The sequence below is a fragment of the Lagopus muta genome, chromosome 13, assembly GCF_023343835.1.
Source record: "Lagopus muta isolate bLagMut1 chromosome 13, bLagMut1 primary, whole genome shotgun sequence".
NCBI lineage: Eukaryota > Metazoa > Chordata > Aves > Galliformes > Phasianidae > Lagopus > Lagopus muta.
The window spans coordinates 15,210,346-15,231,275 of record NC_064445.1 but is presented as its reverse complement, the minus strand read 5'-3'; the positions used below and the strand labels follow the sequence as shown (position 1 = coordinate 15,231,275).

The following is a 20,930-nucleotide window of genomic DNA, read 5'->3' as shown; positions in this document are numbered from 1 at the left end:
AGTTTACATTTGCATCCAGGAGTGTAAGACGTAGCACATCGCTTGTCCCTGTTCTAGGGGACGCAGTGTAAGATTGACCATTCTGAAGGATTTACTGATGTTTCTCTGGAAATCTTGCCTTTTCCTATGCTGAATTACAGCAGCATGCAAACTATACCATGGAGGGTTGCTGTTAACATTCACATGATATTTTTTTACTTCAAACAAAAAGAACCAATCCTATTTTATCAGCCTTGCTGCTACTCAGAGAAAAGCAAGTGGTCTCTCGTTAAAAAGACTTCTGGAATAGAGAAATACCAACTAACATTTTGGCAACAAATTTAAACAAAACTATTTTTGTGGTGAAATGTACTCAAAGCCATCTTTCCTGTAAACAATTCCATGATAATTTCTGTCAGCGACCTCAAAGAAGAATAAAGATGTTTATGGTAGTTATAAAACCAAATGCAGATGGTTATATTCCTGAGTTACAGGACTTCAACCTGCTGCAATTTAATTTAATTAAAATAAAATCTGAACAGAATGCATTATTAAATATTGGTAATACACTGGCAGAGAAAATTATTTTGACAAAATTTACAATAACAGATGCAGATAAAGGCCCCTGAATACTACAGTGTGTCATATTAAAACTTTATTACAATCTAACAAGCATGCTAACAGTTCTCTTAAAGATTTTTGATCCTATCTTGCAAGAAGCATGACTAAAGTAAGCAAAAGAAAATAAAATTACGTCACAATTAAATGATTAAGAAGTTGCTCTCCTGCACCATTTTGCAAGCCTTATTCATATTTAAACATAAGACTCATCTATTTCTAATTTGAGAACATGTAACCACAACACCATTTCATAAGACGTTACGTATTTGATTTCCAAACATCCAGGCATGTACTGGACTTGATCATAATAAGGTTCTTGAATGATGTAGAGGGAATTGGCATACTGAACATTTCCGTCTCCAGAAGGTTAGTGTTAACATGCACTGACAGAGCCTTGGTACAGGGCACATGTAAACAGTCCAAAGAAAGGCCCTCACTACCCTTCTGCTCCTGCCTGATTACCAGTGGGAATGCCAAAGGGCATGCTGGAATTTTGCTTTATTTATGGACTAGTAGAAATTTATGTGAAAGCAACAATCCATTTAACAACTTCCCTCACTCCAAAACACTAGCAGGAATCTGTCAGTATGAACTGAGATGAGATTTGGCCTCTAGTAGTGGAGTTTCATGAGATGAGCTACAAAGCTCCTGCTCCCTGCCATGTGCCAACCCAGAGGTTCAGAGAGCTCTCCCGTGTTAGTGCCAGCACCTGACTGTTCCCTTAGTAAAGCAGTTCACCCTTCTGCAGGTTTGAGCCAGATGTGGTAGATCAGAGGCAGATGGGATAATGCAGCAGCTCAGGATGCCTTGTGCTAAGGATGGAGCTTTGATTGCTTTAGGCCAATTGTAATGTGTGAGCTTCAGCTGAAATGAGAAGACCTGTGTTTCAGCACTAGCATTCATAGCAGATCAGAAAGCTAATGAAGCTGAAAATTTGTCACTTATTTTCTGGTAGCTTCAGTTTTCAGCTGAATTTGTTCCCGATCTGGCTCATTTCATGATCAAATATATGTGAGTGGTGGCCCAGGGGAGATGGAAGGACCACGGGAACGTTCCTTCTGGCAGCAGTCTGCACTTCTATCAGCTTAAATAGGCTGTGGGATTGCTGTCCTAGAATAAGCTCCTTGTTTTCTGATATATTCCTATGTACACCTCATGATATAAAGTCATACTCAGTATTTTTGTTTCTAACATAATCCTTTATGGCACCAACAGCTACGTCTGCACCATTCTCCAAGCAAAAATGGAAGTGCTATCGTCCTCCTTTCTTCCATCTCCTATCCACACAGCTGCTTTGCAGCCTGCCTGGGAGCATGTGATAAGAGAGTCAGGTATGAGATGTGCTGGGAGCTGCTGGGGATAGTGCAGCCTGGATGGCACCTCTTGGCTTTGCATGGGCCAACGTGCCACAGACAACACGACAGGTCCTAAATGAAGCTTCTGGCTGCTGCCCAGATTAGCACTTTGCTCTCTAGAATGAGGCACGCTCCTTGTGAGGATGGATGGCTTCATGGAGGCCTTGCTATACTTGTTTTATAGCCTGTTCCTGCCAATGCCTCTTGCTATTATCCCTCAACTTAAAAAGCAAACCAGAACTACTAAAAAAGTGAATAGGACTCATTCACAGCTCTAAGCTTTGCTGATAAAACAAATAATCTTGACAGAAATAGGTATTAGGATATGTAGGATTAGTCCATTAAGAAAGAGAATCCCAGAATCAATTAAAAGAAGTAGCAAGACGAATCAAATAATGAAAACCATAACAAAGAATGTTGGATAAACAAACAGCACTTTCACAGACACCTTTCCTGTTGCAGTTTTCAACATATCTGCTTGGTAAAGAAAGCCTTTTTAATGTGATCATTTTCTTATAAATACCTTCAAACAACAAATCAAGAAGTTGTAACTGTTAGAGACACGAAATGTAGAAAAAAAAAATGCCTGAAAGTTAGAGTTTTGCAAACCCTAAGTGGAAATGACATTTTAAATGTCACAGCCAAAAAATGAGAGAAAAAATGACACACCAAAGGTCATATTCAAAGTAACATTCAAAAACAAAGACAGCTGAATATAATGCTGTTAGTACATAGCCATTCTCAGAGGGAAAAGGGGATTTTCAAATTGATTAAATTAGAAAGATGACATTGGAGGAACAAGAAAATAAATATTCCTAGGAAACTACAAGTCATTTTAGGCAAAGAGGCATTTGATTAAAAAAAAAAAAGATAAAATGTAAGCGTGGCTACAAAATGTATAAGCTGTACTTTCTAGGCTTCACTCATGTTAGTGCTTTTGCTTATACCAAGGTGATTCTACATACCCATAGCTTCTGCCAGACCAGAAACCTTCTGTCCATATATATCTGTCTTATTCCAGGCAAATGTGTAGACCAAATTGGCTGCAGCAGGAAACCATTTCTGAAGCAGGCGTCCCTCAACAGCAATGATCAGATGTACTTTTGTCATTCCAGAAGGGATGGTTGTGTGCGTCAGAATGACGCGCAGCAAAGTTTTGTACCCCGGCGTTCGACTGCTGAGATAACTCAGCTTCACAAAACTGGAAGGAATTGGGATCTCCTCCTGGACCACCTTGGGGAAAAAAAAAGACATAAAACATCCTTGTATCTATGGCTATGGAAAATGCACAATTTATTTATCTGCAACGACAACAGAAGGCTACTTTGCAATTCACAATCACAATAGTGATCGCTTCTGTGTTGATCTGAGCAATGCAGTATAGAATCACAGAATCATGGAATGGCTTGGGTTGGAAAGCACCCCAAAGATCATCAAGTTCCAACCCCCTGCCACAGGCAGGGCCACCAACCTCCAGATCTGGTACTAGACCAGGTTGCCCAGAGCCCCATCCAACCTGTCTTGAACACCTCCAGGGATGAAGTCTCTCCAACTGTCTCCAACACTGAAAATTTATTGGACAGTGGTCCATCTATTTTGATAAAGAACCTCTTCCTATAATTCTTCATGTTTACCTACTGAGGAGCAAATGCTAGCTCCCTGTAATAAGTACTACAGTTCATAATGATCTGGATGACTGTTATAGCTTTACCTACGCTATATTATTTGGGGTACTCGATGAGTGTTCTACACTCAAACATAACCAAAAAAGTGTTTTTTTTTTTTAAATTATTATTTTATTTTAATATGCACACACTTCATACATTACACCATGATTTGAAGACACTATTCTGTTTTGGAGGCAATAACTCTAATGTTGGGAGAGCAAAGAAACTAGAAAAACTTTCCTGACAAACCAGCTTCTGTGCAGCAGTGCTTGCACTGGGGCTAAACTCCAGCAAGAGGGGGCATGGTGTTAGAAGGCAGGGCATCAGAAATCTAACAAGCTAACTGGGGACACACAGCAGTGAAGATGAAACAGTCGGGGCATCCGTCATCTCGCTAACAGGTGAGTCAGTCCCCATGGTGTGCAACAGAGTTCACATCCCACAGCACTGCTGTCAGTGCCGCCGTCTGAATCACTGGGATCAGAGCTGGCGTGGCTCTGCCCATGTGGAGTGGTATCAACTTCCCAGCTGCTGCGAGAGGGACTGCAAAGACAGTGAGCTTGCGTGGGAAATGGAGAAGCTTGGCCTCGACCTTCTGAATGGCACAGGCCTCCGAGCTACAAGGGATTTAGCTCTTGTGATCTATTGAGAGAAAGGAGCTCTTGTAGGAATGGCTGAGATGGGGAACAGGCAAGAGAGGGGAACAGCTTCCTGAAGAATGCCAGCACAGTTGCTCCAAAGCCACTGGAAACCTTAACACTGAAAACCTTAAAAAGGTCAGTGATTTGAGTGAATTTCAGTAACAAGCCAGTCTCTCACAATCTTAAATTAGCTGAGTTCAGAAAAAATACAAACTGTTTTGTTTATATTCCCATTTTCCCATCTTTGTTGTTTAACAATAAATTCCCTCACTCTCACAACATCCTTATTTACGTACTGCAACAGTGTCACTGCCACAGCATTGCTGCAGTACAGCTGGAGGCCTGCCAGCACTTGTCCTTTCAACATATGAAACGCAGTGTTGCCAGGGAAATCCTGCTCCCTTTGCTGTTCCCGATTTGCAGTGTTCCCCTTCTTTCCTGCTGACATCCCAGCTGCCCCCTCTGTCATGCATCTGACATCTTCTTATTTTTAATAGAAAAGCAGGAAGAAATATTCATGCATTAATACATGCTAATCTACATTATTCTCCCATTATTCTGGGTTATTTTTTGCTCTTTTCCCAGTACTGTACAAGTTGACACTCTAATGACCCTCCAATGCTGAAAAATAGACAGGGGCCAAGTTCCCTCTGAATAGACTGCATCTTTATGGACCTCATTGTTGTTTTCTTTTTAAGAAACAACCAGGAAGACCTCGTGTGGAGTAATGTAATCCATTTTTCCTTACTGGTGCACATCAGTTATTAATTTCTTAGTTCTTCTCAGTTCATTACTTCACTTCATATGTTTTTTGATGATGGTCACCAGCTGGCTGAACCAAGATCTGTTTCTGATCTTACTGCTTGAATTCTGTGGAAACAACATACACTAATAGTGGGGTTTAGTTTAACGTGACCTAAAACTGGTGTTGCTGTATCTCGTGGGGCATTTTACATACATCACCTTTATTAAGAGCAGTTAAAGGCAAGATTAATACAAAGTGGTACTAAACACATAAAAGAGATTCGAGAATAAAAGATATTTAAATGTAAACAATCCAAAAGATCACATTAAAAGTGCTCTATGTTGCAAAGAATAATAGAAAAGAAAAGCAGCTAACATATCACTGGAGAAGCCATTGTAAAGAAGATGCGAACAGATGAAAAATCCCTTGGAGTCTTTAAGGAACTCTGTGGAATGTCTCACATTGATGTATAGTGATGTTGTACTGTTCATCTGTAACTTAGGAATGGTTTTGTTCATTTCTATAAATAAATAGGGATTTCAATAATAAATCATGACAAGACTTCCCCTCTCCTCCTTCTATTTTGAACGAAGGAATAAAGTATTTTAAAATATTAACAAAATGTGAAGAAGGAGAAAAGCATCTTGTGTAACAGTACTGAAGAGATCTACGCTAACCTCACTGCGATGAGTAACATCACAACGGTTCATTGCTTTCATTGCTCCCTACTTGGTAGCAGTGTTTTCACAGCAGAAAAAATTAAAGCAGAATACGTACAGAGAACACTCACCATACTCCACATCTACAAACTGGTTTTAAAGTCTGAAACTGCAACTTTTGAATTCAATTTTAATGACTGACTTGAGTGAAACCCTTCTTTTATTTTTTTTTTTTTAAACTTGTGTAGATCTGAGGTCTATGTGCTCTTCTGTTAATGTGCACTGATCAGGAAAATGTAAGCCTTCAGTAGAAATGTTTGATAAAATTGTAATATGATCCTTCACTGATAGGAGTAATTCGGTGACCGAGTTTAACAAGCATGGACTTGTTTGGCTTTCAGTGTCAAAATTCACTGCTATTTGCAGAACAGCCAAAGGAAAATGTTTCCATGTCACTATCACCAAATAACTGTGCAGGTTACATTAACGAAGATGAGGAATGGTAATTTTTAACATTGTCTAGAACTTGTTCAGCAACCAAACCCATTTTTAAAAATGTTAACTTAAAAGTATTTTCATTACCTGTAGCTCTGGAATAACAGTTCCTCTTTCTGGACAGGAGCCTCCAAATGCTGTCAGAGGTGAAGGGAGTACAATAGGATTTGGGCTGATGAAACTACTGACGTCACAAGATGGTATATCTGACTCTGCTCTTTGCATTACAACTTTGTCTACAATGACAAATCTATTCCAAGGCAACCAAAGTGTCCTTTTTTCAGATATGAAAGGAGATCTGTCAAAAACCAGGGTGACAGAGATGCCTCCCACAGCCACAAGGTCGAAACTGGAAAAGACAGAACAAAATTCTTAATTCTTGTATTAACATTACATTACCAGAACTTTCAGTGCATCACAAACAAAAAACTTTATATTGCTCATTATGGTCCTTAATTTACCAGGTAAAATCATTCCAGTGTATCTTCCTGATGTTACCACAGTATTCATGAAAGAGCTTCACCTCTCCACAGATCCTTTCTATAGGCATCAATAGCAAGGTACAATGTTTCACTGCACTTCTGTCTCTCTCCCCTCTACTTATCACAGAATCATAGAATGGCCAGGGTTGGAAGGGGACCTCAAGGATCATGAATCTCCAACCCCCTGGCACATGTAGGGCCATCAACAACTTATCAACTAGAATTGATAATAACAAGTCACCTGTAACAAGAATCTGGACCTAGTTGATTTGGATTATAGAAAAAGAAATCCCTAGCTCAGGAAAGGGACACTTATAATCTGTGTGGGTATGGTCTGCAGAATAAGAAGCCCAACAGTCTGGTAGGCCTTTTCTTAACATATCCCTTTTCCATTTTCTGAAAGTTGCAGGAGAGTAGACTGAATAAGAGACCCCTCTGTGCAGGATATGATTTTGGGAAAATTGTGGATTATTTGAGCCAGCAATGAATCAGCTCTTGTAAATAAGGCAGGTGAACTTCTGAAAGTTACATTGAAGCACCTTTGGAATATCTAGGCTTCAAAGCAGTGGGATATAGGAGGCAAGATACAAAGTGTTAATTTTCTGAGTTTCTGACATCCATATTCAAGCAACAGAAGACAATATGTAAATAGATACTTCACTGTCTGTGTTACTGAATGCATCTATTTCTGAGACTTTTGATGGTAACAAACTGTGATAAGAAGTCAGGCTTAATTATGCATATCTCATCACATTTCTCAAATGACACCGATTACGTTCACAGCAAAATACAGGTAGCATATTTCCATGCAACAATTTTATCCAGACTAGTGTAAATAAGAAATGGTAATTACCAACTTTCAATAGTGTGAAAGTCAAGAAAGTAAAGTAAAATAAATATGCATGCTCCTTATGGTGATAAAGTGACAAACAAACAAAAAAAAACCGAAAAAGTGACAAATTATACTCTCCCCTTGCAGGAAGAGAGCTTCTGGCTTCTTGTCTTTCGTAACACAGCCAAGAAAGATGAAGCCAGTAGAAGCTTAATACATCTGAAGTTTAAGAGTACATCATGATCCTACTGCAAATGGGTGACCATCCCTGCAGGGCAATGTAGAATATATAGGAACTCATCTGTCTTTGAGAACTAAGCTCAGTCGATTAGGTCAGGGAAGGGATGGAATGCTGGACAGGATGCAGAGCAACAGCGTGACAGTTCTGTCTCCGTGAAGATTCCGTCCCCAGTTTTACTTGTATGGCTTAGATGATCAGCTAAAGGAGTTAACTTCATTGACACTTCAATAAACTACTTCCCAGATTTACAACAGGAGACAGAAAAAAGAGGGAAGACAGAATTCTCTGGAAAGCCTGACTACTGAACATTTTCAAATGTCAGGGATGTGCTGGTGCAGCAGTACTGTCAGATTTTGACTCCACGTGTTTGAATGTCACTAATCTTGTTTCTGTTCAGTTTTTTTTTTTTTTTTTTTTTCTTTTTCCCTGTCTTCTTTGCTTCTTTACCACAGGCAGCTCTAACAGGTATGCTACCAAAGAGGAGTCAGATGGCATCCTGAGTCCACACTTTGACGAGTGAATTTTATGAGAATATTGCACATGAAGGGGCAGAGGTAGATAGATCCAAATTAAAAAAAAAATAATAATCTGGACTGTACATAAAAATCTCACCTTCCATCTTGTCGACTGATGGTATATCCATACTCATTGTGGTGTAGAAAGCTGACATTCACACCAACCAAAGGAGTTCCATCTATTGCTACCACCTGGCCACGAATGACACATGCACGTCTGCAAGAAAAAGCATAGAGGCAACAATGTCAGACTCATCAGGACAGTGAGAAGGGTACTGAACTCAGAAACTGAGCTACGCTTCTGCCCCAAGCAGGGAGAATTGCTGTAATGTCATCATGACTTGATTTCGAATGAAAATTCAAACAAGCCCAGAAGATCAATTTGAAAAAACATTATAATGAAGAAGTCGCACAGGTTGCCCTATGAATCGTTAGTGTATCAAGAATACATTTCCCTTTCTGTCTACATTTCAGGACACCATTTGTTCTGCCATTGAATATCAATGCAAATGTTTCACTGATTTAGTTTGCTGCAGCTCCAGTGGTGATGATTTGTGTAAGGGGAGAATGAAACCTCTTTCTCTGCTGCTAAGAATAGGGCGTTGCTGCCTGTTAGAAAAAAAAAAACCTGAACTAATGTGGTAAGGCAGCAGTGAGGCACATGATCATACCTCAACCTCAGAAAGTTACATTGATAAATCTAAAGAGCACCTGAACAGGTTATGCCCTCTGAAATTCCCTGTAGTACATGTTGAACTTGTTGCCATTTTCCAGCATAAAAATCTTCCCATTCCACTAAAGAGGATGGAATATGGCAGCATGACAGAATGCACCAAAATCAACAGGTAGGAAAGTGAAATCATAAGTGGGTCCAAATATAGGCTGACAAAATCATACAAAATGAAAGCTGAAAGGAAATACAAGACTTAATCTTGTCTGTTCCTTTGCCTCAGGTAAGATTAACTATGCCTACATTACTCCAGACAGATGCTTGTCTATATCCTCACCAGATAACTCACTCCAATCCTTCTGTATGAGTGCTTTACTCATGACAATTTTTTCCTTCTGTCCACGCTAAATTTGTACGGTTGTCTTTTAAGACTGTTACTTTTACCTTAGAATGCTCTCTAAGCTTTGGCCTTTTATAAATTTGAAGACTGAAGAATAAAGGAGAAAAACACCATCAAGGATGAAGAATAACATATGAAATATTCTCACTGTGCAAATTAAGACCTGGTGAGATTTTCTTACACATCTATATTCCACTGAAATACCTTTCAGCATTTTGCCCCGTGCCCTCAGGTATTCTACATTAGCACAGCTCTGCTGGCTGCAAGGATCCAGGCTTTAGGATCTAATGACACAACTGCACAAATTTCCTGGAAATATGCTTTCACACAATGAACTGAACAGTGTAGGCAGAAGTAATTGGATAACGTTAAGACACGTAGGGTCAAAAACATTAGGATGCCTATAAAGACAACTGGTATTATTTATTATAACCAATAAGCATAAATTTAGACATTGTAATGTTTCCCTTTCAAGTTGAAAGTTTGCAGCAGACCCCAATAGGAACACAACAACTTTGTGGTGTGAATATGTAACCAAAAGGGAAAACATGGGGCCTTAAGTGGGAATTATTTAAGAGTCTGTATATAAACTTAAGAAATATCCCTTGAGAGACTAATTGATCAGGATCCAGTGAAATCATATATGTGAATTAGAGACCATAAATTTCTGAAAATCTGGACTTGTTTCCTAAGATCCAAAGCCACTTGACAGAACAATAATTTACCGCTATGATATCATCAAATTGAGTTGACTGTGACCTGAGAAAATGCAACTGGTAAAAAACAGCCTCTTTTTCTGTATGCTATTCACCATAGCTGTTAGTAAGAATTTCATGCTCCCAGGACACAGAAAGATACTAATTATAAGCAAAGTAGATGAGAGTTCTCAGAGGAATGGGAAATGCTGCACTAATGTCAGTACGCACCTTTCTGCTCCCTACATTAACTAAGTTGGTTGTGGCTTGAGCTGTGGGCAAAGTCCGCTGCTCCACTGAAGGCAATCAAACTCTTGTGTGTTTCAACAGACACTCAAGACTCACTGAAGAAGAAAAGCCAGGCTCAATTACTCTCTGATGTATTAGAATAGTATCTACTGGTTCCAATTGTTTTCTCGCATTTCTGACATCGACAGACTTATCTCTCACTTTCCAATCCTGTTATTAGTGCAGTCCATGTTTAAAAAGCTTGTGGGTCTAAGAGAGACTTGTAGGAGTCATCATTATTCAGCACGTTGTTCTAGTACTCCTGTTTGTTCATTCACTGATCCTCATTCCACAGATCTATCTTCTGACTCCACTATTTCCTCATATTTTATCAAGCGTACAGATTTCTGTGATAACAACTCATCAAAGTCTTCATTATTTCATACACAGTTCTTTTCCTCTATTCATTCACTTCTCATTATTCATAAATAATATTAAGAGACTTATCTTTCAACTTCCTGCTCCTTTTTTTATTCATCATATTTTACAAGCCACACACATTTACACTATGTGATAAAGACTCCTAAAACTCATTATTCTACGTTTATCTGTACTGAACTGTCTTTCCACTCTTTTAGATTTCATATGTTCTAAACCTTCCTTTGTGTCGACACATTTGTTCTCATTATTTACTGTCTTTTTACTACCCACTCAAGTTGAAGAGTCTTCACTCTTTGGCCTCTTTTTGAATTACCAGCACCTACTAAATCTTCCGCCAGGCGTTTGATCAGAATTACTTCTAATTTTTGCATTTACTGCAGGCATTAAGACCTTTTTCAGTTACTTTATGGCCAGCATGAATCTGCAGGGCTCTGGGAAGTAACAGAACGTCCCCACACTGCAGCCACTGGCTCTGCTTCCCCAGGGTCCTGACAGCTCACAGAGCAGATGACCACACTCCGAATGGAGTGCACTGGCTTGCAGAAGATCTCGCTTAATTCCTTTCCTTAACAGAGTTTTTAGGGCTCTTTCCCCTCAGTCATCTGACTCCACCTCTGTTTCACTCTTTCCTCGCCTCAGTGAGGAAATTCACTCTCTTTGTTGGACCTTGCTACTGCTCACTGCTATTCTTAATTTTAATGAAGAAAACTCTAAACATCATTAGGCCTCCACAATGTGCTGCATTTTCCTCTTGGATTTTCAGCCTCTAAGGCTTTTTCAACACATTTGTGACTGACCTGCTTTGACTTCTCATGTGGGGTAACAACTCATACCACTCATCCTACAGCCATTTAACTTGCAAAGACTGCACGATCTTGGAGTAAGGTTGTTCAGATGTTTAAACTTTATAGTGAGTGCAAAAATGACTTTTACAATTAGGAGTATTTCGGAAGGGAACAAGTCCCTGATAAGCTGCCTTTGTGTTTTCAATGGATTAAAAATGTTTCTAGTCCCCTGATATGCTGTTCTAAAGCTGCAGCTCCAGAGGGAGCAGTTGAGAGAAAGCAGAGATTCCTATGGGTTGTAGGTGGCCTAAAAAAAGTAGAATTTCTCTGTAAATGCTTCATGGTCATTCTGTGCGTAAAAGTGAGGAGCTCAGCTCTGTGACTCTCCGATCTCTGCCATGTAGTTTGTCTGACATCTCTAATTTAAAATATAAACAGCAGTTTAAAATTCCAGATGCATTCTTTCACTGCTTGTAAAGCACTTCATTATTCCACCACCGTTCTGTCTTGCTCTGCTACTTCTTATTTGTTATTTTTCTGCTTTTTGTTTAGTGTGTTGAGCTTCCAATATTCTCTGAGCACCTCAGGCTGAGACATTAAGCTCAGATGTGGAACTCCGTCAAGCAACGTGTGAATTCGCAAGTGTCACATTACCAGAAGATGTCATTTACTGTATTACATTTCTGATTAAAGCCTTCAATCAGAGAAATTAAGCTAAAGGCGAGCAAGGTACATTCATTTCTTCCTGCTGACAGTGTTGCTATAAGCAGCCTTTGAAGGGTAATTAATTCAGTACCATGCACTGGACCCCTTTTGTAGGCAATTTGCAGTGAGTCAAATAGCTTGCCAGCAGCATGCATTAAAAACTCTCAGCAAAGAAACAAGCTGAAAATCTTCCTGAGAAAGGAAGTTGATAAAACATTTTAATCCTCTACACCACGCTACATGTAGTGGCTCAAAATCATTCCTGATGTAAGCTAGCACATTTCCATTTATTCAGAATTTGTCTCATCTGCCTTCAAGCATGTCACTGTTCAGGTTAGCAGCATGTCAAAAACCCTGCGCAAGCGACACAAGAAGAAAATATATTTTTTGAAAACAATGAGTTCCTTAATATTCATTTTGGTCTATGCACTGAACAAACACTGTGCTCTAGAAGCCTAGTTTTTAAAAAATTAGATCTAATATAAAGTCCATGATGCAAAAGGACAGACGTCCCAGTAGTTGTCAGAACTACTCATTTTAGTATGTCAGATGAAAATGCCAGGAATATGGCAGAGACCAAACACTTTCAGGCTTAAGGACAGAGATAATCTTTGCTGTTTTCTGATAGCTCTCCCTAAGCAATTCAACATGAAATCAGCATTATCTACAGTGAGATTCATGTAAACATCGCCCATACTGGAGTACCCCTGACACACAATACAGTAATACATTTCACAACGTCATTTTCATCAGAAGACTGAGAACATCAGTTTTCAGATAGAAGAAGAAATAGATATTTCTTCTGTAATCCTAATGACCCTCCTAATGATCTTGGGGACTTGGAAAAAGTAAAAAAAAAAACAAAAAAAAAAGCCAGTTAGGGCTTTGCAAAATTCTGTATCTGAGCACCAGTGTGAATGGATGCCAATGCTCTGAAATAAATGAATCCTTACAGAACTTCTCATTTAACCACTAATGCTACAAATACGGCATTGCAAACAGCCAAGAGTTAATGTCATCTGCACAGACAGAACCTCTTCAGCAGTAGCCAAAAGGAGATTAGAAAACTCAAATATTCTTTGGTCTTCTTTGGATAGGCAGGATCACAGATTTTTGATGTATTTACAGTAGTAATAGGAATCTACCTATATGTTTTTTTGTTTTTTTTCTTTTTCCTATAATCTTAACTCCCAGGAGACAAACAGACATAGATGACAACCAGACTGACTATGTCAGGGGAAGATTCTGAACACATACAGTGCTGCCAGGCTACTGCTTCCTTCTGAGATTTTGCTTATCCACGATCCTTAAGGAAAATTCCAGCAGTTTTTAATAATGTTTGACTTATGGATGAGCAATTTTTCAACAGCCTGGAAGACTTGGGGATCAAGTGAAGTGTAGACCGATGAACTCCTTAGGGTGCCCCATACATGGCAGATCACTGCTGACAAAACCCCAGAGACACGGTGCAGGGCAAATCTCGAGGCACTGCCCTAACTCGAAATGCAGAAGCAGCCACATCAGAATCCCAAAGATCTCTGATCTCTTTACCAAGTGAGGAAATGATATCTGGGGTGTGTACAATGCACCGGCCCAACTACAAGTCACATTCCTTTATATTATAAAGCCTGAATTATGAAAACATGGCAAGGATGGGCTGCTGCTCACACACAGACCTTCAATGCTCTTCATTCTCCTAAAGCATACCAGACATTAGGGTAAAGAAATGAAACACTCAGGAAAAGCTTTTAAATCCAAGTTAAATCCCATCAGTGATAGCTTTAAAAGATCAGTTCCTTATATCTACAAAAGCATAGTGATGGGATTACGTGCAATCTGGCTGCTAACATTTGCAATGCCACAGAACTCCATTCAGGCGACTTGAGTGCTAACCTCCTCTGTGAAAACACCTCATGGTGAGACATTTCCATGAGGAAGATCTTTCACTGGTGACTTCTGTTTTAAACTGCAGTCTGCTGCATGGCATGTGCAGCCAGCCAAGGATCTTGTAGGAGGTGCGATGGCACTGTTCCATCAGTGCTGTACTCAGAAAGACCCATCTTTGTCAGCTGGTGCTCTTCACACAGTTCATTCTCATGCCCTATTGTTCTACATATTTATAACATCCTGTTTCGTTATTAATACTGATTAAACGTCTAGGTATTACAGATCAATAAAGACTCTGTTTACATATTTACTTTATTAATAATTAATAAAGTACAAAGACAAAGTGCACTGAATTTGTGTGCTGCTATGGAATGAAGTTGAGGTTGTAACCTAAGTGCTATTTACTGTGCTCTGAAAATAAAATAAAAAAATCTTATGCCCTTATTACTGGAACATGGTTTATCTAATGTATATGCCTAGTTGACAGGGTAATAGTTAGGTGATGTGGATGATTTGTAGATCTCTTTGTCAGCATGTAAGTTATAGCTTCCCAGGTGAACTACAGCATAAAAACTTATATGTCCCTATATATCAAATGCTCAAGAAAATGTGTGTTACTGGGTTTCTGAGCATGTAAGTGCTCCTCTTCTATTGCACGCTTTTCCTATTGAAGGGCAAGCCAATCTCCAAAACACTCAACAATCACACACTACTGTTTACATGACAGCATAAGAATTATCTGCAACACAAGATAGTTAACTTCATACTCTTTATGCATATGTAATTAAAAAAGCAAGTTTGTTAATTAGATAGCTAGATTACACATAAATAACTCACGTTGAATTTATTACTCTGAATACTAAACAAATTCTATCGAATAGCATATATGAATTCAAGACATTTGTTTCCTGCCATTACGTGCATTTGCAGCACAAAGAGTTGTATGTCCCCTCACTTACTTTTCAAGTACTGATAGTTCACAGCAGTTCAGTCTTTTTAATAAGAATAGTAGAGTTACTGTGATGCTTTTATAGGCTAGATGGGTAACAATGAGAATATGATAAGGAAGACCCATGAGAATATGACAAGGAAGACCCACAGCTGTTGGGGCTTCAAAGTTTGCTATCTTTTAAAATACTTTTGGATTGTCAGTGAAGACTTCTCCATAATCTACATAGCACTTTCTCCTAGTCAACTAACTTCCTTGCTGTTCTCAATATTCAGAGGCATTACATCTAGAATAAAACTCACCTGCTCTCAAATGAGATGTCTCCTGGGATCACGTGAGTGCTTTCCTTCCCAATAAGAAATCTGATTCGATCATAAAAGAGCCTTGGAGGATGCTGAGAGAAAGGCAGTTGGCTGTGTTGGATAAGGTCAAGGGGATCAGGCGAACCCTGGCAGAGAGGACTCACGTAACAGTTGTTTTGCTGGCAGCAGTCGGGGTCTACGCAGTCTGTCAAGCCATCTGAAACAAAGAGAATAGAAAGTTCAGAGGACTGAGTGATTCTGAGAAGCACAGCATTTACTACTGGAAAGCACAGGAGGTATTTAATCAATTGGAAGGCATGCTGATTATGATACATTCAAACTCAATAAAGCATTTATATACATGTTTAATTCCGGGTAGGTGTTTCTAATTATTAACACTGTATCACCTCATAAAATCCCCACGTAACAATGACAAAATAGAAGTTACAAACCCAGTGTCCAGGGAAGAGTGGGACTGCAGAACAAACAGAAGAAAATCACTACACAATACTGCCACATGGGGCAGCTGATCTCTCTCACTGTCCCCTACTGTATGTTCACACCTGTGAAGGATGTACATTCACTAAGCAGGCTGCAATAACAAGAAAATCTGAAATGTTATATAAGTTCCATGAGCATCCTTACTACAGTAGTAAAAAAAGATCCTTGTAGCAGTTTTCTAACTTCCATTTTAAGCCCTACAATAGCTTTAGATGTGCTTCAGGATGTTTGTTTTCATTTATTGGTTGCAATACTGAGATGATCCCAAAAGGGCAGATTCATGACTACAGTCCTTTGGCAGTTGGTGATAAACAAATTCACACATCCATACAGGCTTTATCCCAGTGACTTGAATGGTGCAGTCTTCTCCATGGATGTATGCCCAAGGAAAGGAAATTTGGCGAGTGAAAACAAATCTGTTTCTCCTCCCTTCACTCCTCAAGCATGAAAAACTGAAGCAATAATTGATTTTTCAAAAATCTACATTTCTTCATGGAGAAACTTGCAGCTATATTCGAGGGTGACAGTAACTTACTTAAATGTCCAAATCTTATGATTAAAAGCAAAGTGAAGCACTGAAGTAAATCTAAATTAAACACCTAAATAAAACTTAAAATTGGGCCATCAGCATTTAATTGCTTCCATCAGCAGCCCAGACGTCCAAATTGCTTAAATTACATACTTCAGCAGAAACTGTCAGATTTAATAAGGTATGGTAAAATGTCCAACTATCCTCTTAAAAATCCATTTCGTGACTTATCAGTTGCTAACTTCCTTGGGTTGACAAACACTCTAATGCATATAAAGGAACAGTAAGGCTTCATATCCTTTAACCTTCAAAAAAGGCATCTCTTCTTTGTATTTTTAACAAGGTCAGCCTGTGTAAGTGTGGAGTCATCATATCACTGCATGGATTTCCCTTGTGTTAAAATTGGAATGCTACAACATCAACGTACTGTCAGATATTTTCACTTCAAACTTTGACTTTTCCTGCTCTCTTTGTGCCGACACTTTTGTGCCTATAAAACCCTACCTCCTCAGGGCAAACTGCATTATCAAAGAAGCTGCTGTCGTTTTGTCATTGACTTTAATGGGTGCAAGACCAGCTCTCAGTCAACTCTGCTCTTTTCGCAATAGAGCTCACTGCACTATGTGAGTATTCAGTAAATAACAGCATAAAATATGCACTTTGAAAAGAAAGCAAAAGCTCTTCAACTGAACAAACAAGTATAATGAAATGGGCTTTCCTGAAAATCTTTGCCTGACCTTGAGCGAGGTAATTGTTTGGCTAAGCAAAAAATATTAACAAATCTCTGCTACTGCAGCTGGGAAATCAGATAGTGCAGGCTAGCTCTTGTGATGATGAGACAAGGGCAACTGTAGGTAGCTAATAACAATAATCCGAGCCCCTCAGGTCTGGCAAAGCTGGCATAGCTACAGGTCAGCTCTTGCATATTCCCCCAGTCCTGGAATGCAACAGGCAACTGCTAGTAGTGGGAGAGGAGCTTCACAGGGCCATACTGAGCTCATTGACTTTGAGAGTAGCAGTCACCTTATATTCAAGAAAACCTAAAAAGCTATTTAAATTTGCTGGGAAATCTGTTAGCTGAAATAATAAGAGATCTCCACTGTAAAGAAAGCCACGTATGAAATAGAAGGAGAAGTAAGCAATATGAGCCAAAGGAGAGAGTTTCAATATGCTCTCATGAAGGAAGAAAAAAAAAGGTATTTTTTGGGTTGAAAAGCAAACTTGGAATTGCAAGGAAAAAAACCACCTATTCCTACTGCTTCCCCTTTCTTTGTCCAAAGTGAGTCATTCTATACTCTAAATATCTGAATTGAGCAGAAAAAAGCACCAAGTTTACCACTACCCCCTCCAAGACTGCAAATACTTGCAAGAATTCTACAAGACTTGAAAAGGCAATGAAGAAAGTAAAACCCCTTGCTTTTACTCTATACTTTTGAAGAACCCTGCGTGGGCTCTGATGTGGCAGGCTGTGACCACTCAGGTCAGGTCTGTACTGGTGGAGCAGTTCCAGCAGTGACAGCTCTTCTTCAAGGAGCCCAGGCACTCCCTGCAAGGCACGAGTTGCTGTGTACCTGGGAAATGTGAAAAACATTGGTCTGGCAGAACGAGTACCAACCATTAAAAAGACATGCTTATTCCAGAATAAGTATCTGTGGGGAAGCTATTTTGGAGTAATTTATTCTGCTGTAGCTCCTCTGATTAATTTTTTCCTTGTCAACAAGCCATTCAATGTGGGAACTGAGCTGACCTGATTCTCTCACTTATGCAAGAGGCAAAAGTGGAAATTCTCAGAACTATTAGAATCTGAAGATTTGCTTAGAAAATAAACAGCTAAAAAGGCAACAATTAAATTCTTTACAATTGCTTTCTCTAATAGAATCCTCATTCTTTTTTGCATTGGTCAACAGCTGACGTCTGGCAACAAGCACTTGGCATTCATGCTGTGTACTTAAAGAAAGCAGGCAAAGGGAAAAACGCTTTCTGTTTTCCAAGCAGAATCAGTTGTCATCTGTTCTTTGCAAACTGACCATCTTATAAGCCCATACAGATTCTGCGAATGGTGTTATTTTGGCTTGAATTACACATATTCAGGGCTGTGAAAGGGGTGGGTTTCCCACTAGGAAGGGTGTGAAGTCCTGGAAGCCTATCAGAATAACCCAGGGCGGCATTTGAACTAACAGCACAACAAATGGATACAGAGTTTGTATTGAAGACTTTTTAACTATAATACTTTTAAATAATGCAACTTTTTAGCTTTTTTTTTTTTTTTTTTTTTTTTTTTTCCCCAAACAAACAGAATTTAGGAAGTTGAATCTTCTTCCATAAAAGTGAAATCAATTTCTTACACTTTGCTGAAGTAAAATAATAAAACATCTACTTTGGGGCCAATTTGGAACTCTTATCCAAAACAAATCGTTTCTTCCACTTAAAGCTCATTAGTCTTCTGCTTTAATAAAAAAAAAACACATATATATATATATCCTACAAATATAAATTTAGAAATCAAACATTTTATTTCGAATAAATCCACATGAAATATTCTATGATTTCTGAGCAGAAGTGTTTGAATAAAAATTATTGAGGACATTTTGTCCCAGTCTCCTCATACACGTAGCTTGCCTTATTTGGATCTAGTGGCACAGAGAAATGAAGGCTGACTTTCCTCAGCTTAAGCCTCCACTTACACGCATTTCATAAATCAGAAATTTCTGTCTCCTGCAAAGGTTTGCTTTAGCTATCTTCTTGTCATTTACTACCATAATTCAGCATCATACCCGATAAAAGGAATTAGTAAATGCATGTTTAGATACTCAACAAGTTCTCAACAAGTCAATCCTATTTAAACAGATTTTTAATCCATGGGAATAACATGGGAAAAAAAAAATCTCATTTATAAACTCATTCATTTGGAAATAGCAGACACACATAATTTTCAGTACTCAACCAATGGTCACAGTTGTTTGTGCTTTTTTAGTGTGTGTGTGTATGTGCTAAGTTTTCAGATCAGGAACATACTATTAAAAAACTTAGTGTGTTAAGAAAACAGCAGGGTTTCTATTAGATCTCAGGAGACAACGGTAAGGAGTATGAACAAACCACTGCAAACAGCAGAAACTGTAATTCATACAGCAGGGGACTCTGTATACTGGAGTTTTTATTGTCAATTACAAACAGTGCATCACAGCATAGGTGTAGGCTAGGATGTATTACAGGGGTGTAAATGACTCTAGTTTGCTATTAGCATTTTCAAATTTATCTTACATAAAAGGCAGCCAGGACCTTCACAGTGCAGTACAGATTATATAAAAAAGTGATTCAGATTTTGGTGAGACAAATTTCAAATTCGAGAGGTGGCAAGAATTACGTGTTCACAACTTCCAGGTATTTTGCTTTGTATGCAAAAGGTAATTATAGACCATTCTTTTTTTTTTTTTTTTAAAAAAAAAGTAAATAAACTAGGCAGTCAAAATACTTCTAACATTACTGCTAAAACAGAATCCACAAAGACCAACTCGAGGATAAAAAGTGCTTCATGGCACTCTTAAATAATTTAAGCAACTTCAAAGAGAAGGCAGAGCATGCCAAAACAAGCTGTTCTGTTCTCAGCCTCACCACTCCTCTCTGTGCTGCTGTAGCAGTGCTAGGATGAGGTTTGCTCATTTCCTTGCTGGGAGAAGGATCCTTTCAGGAAGTGTTCAGTAAGGAATAACATTAATATTTATTGTGTCGGAAGTTTGTGTCAATGGAATCACACAATGTTGTTCAATAAAAAAAGAAAACAACACATTTTCTTGCTTACACAAGTATTTTGTATTCAATATGATGGAAAAAAAATACATAAATGTGATGAAATTAATTCTTTCTCACCTCTTTCTCTACTGCAGCCACTGAGGGTTCTGTGTGTGCTGAGTACAGCACACTCTGTAATGTACGGATTATGCAGCAATCTCTCTTCTACATGGAGGAGCACCCTCAGCATCTGCCTAACTTGGGAATGAAGCTATGGACCCTCCTCTTTACTTCCCAGCAATATAACTATTTCCTTATCAGGTTTGAGAGAATGCTTCACAATAACTGTATTTTATATAGTTTGTATTTGAGCACGTTACCTATATTAACAGCTCAAGAAAATACAGTAATGGTTGGAAAACGAAAAGGTACATTGTCAGCTGAGGTGACATCTCACTTGTTAACGTAAAATCTAATAGCAAGACCACAGAACAAGTGAAATATTTCAGGCACGGTATTCACATCTCCATGCCACCTACTTTTAAACTCATGGCTTTGTGAATCTTTCCATCAACCCTTGAATTACTTTCAATTTGTGTTGCAACAACATGATGCTGAAAATGTATCGGTGTTCACAATTGGTTTCCAGGTGGCAGAATACCATGAAGACATTGGAGAGGCACTGGGAAGGTCAAAGAAGGAAGCAAAGAACAAAGCAGTTCCCACTGCAGCACTGGTCCCTTCCCCAGCTCAATAATGCAAAGCGCAGTAACTTTCACCACAGCTTCTTTTCTATTAAACCACTCAGAGGCTTTATTGGCTGGATATGGAAATGCCAAATTCAATTGGATTCTACTTCCCACATTACTAGGCTACT

At 38.8% G+C, this 20,930-nt stretch overlaps 1 protein-coding gene across 10 annotated transcripts in view; it reads right to left on the bottom strand.

Annotated features, from left to right (window-relative positions):
- TENM1 (teneurin transmembrane protein 1) overlaps positions 1–20,930 on the bottom strand; it is a 537,663-nt gene that overhangs the window by 65,795 nt on the left and 450,938 nt on the right. For all 10 annotated transcript variants that reach the window (XM_048959375.1, XM_048959377.1, XM_048959378.1 and 7 more), the window contains 4 exons: positions 15,295–15,511; positions 8,330–8,449; positions 6,250–6,511; positions 2,921–3,188 (listed from right to left, as the gene is read on the bottom strand). In XM_048959375.1, the coding sequence (XP_048815332.1) occupies positions 2,921–3,188; positions 6,250–6,511; positions 8,330–8,449; positions 15,295–15,511 (867 nt within the window). The remainder of the gene's footprint in view (positions 1–2,920; positions 3,189–6,249; positions 6,512–8,329; positions 8,450–15,294; positions 15,512–20,930) is intronic.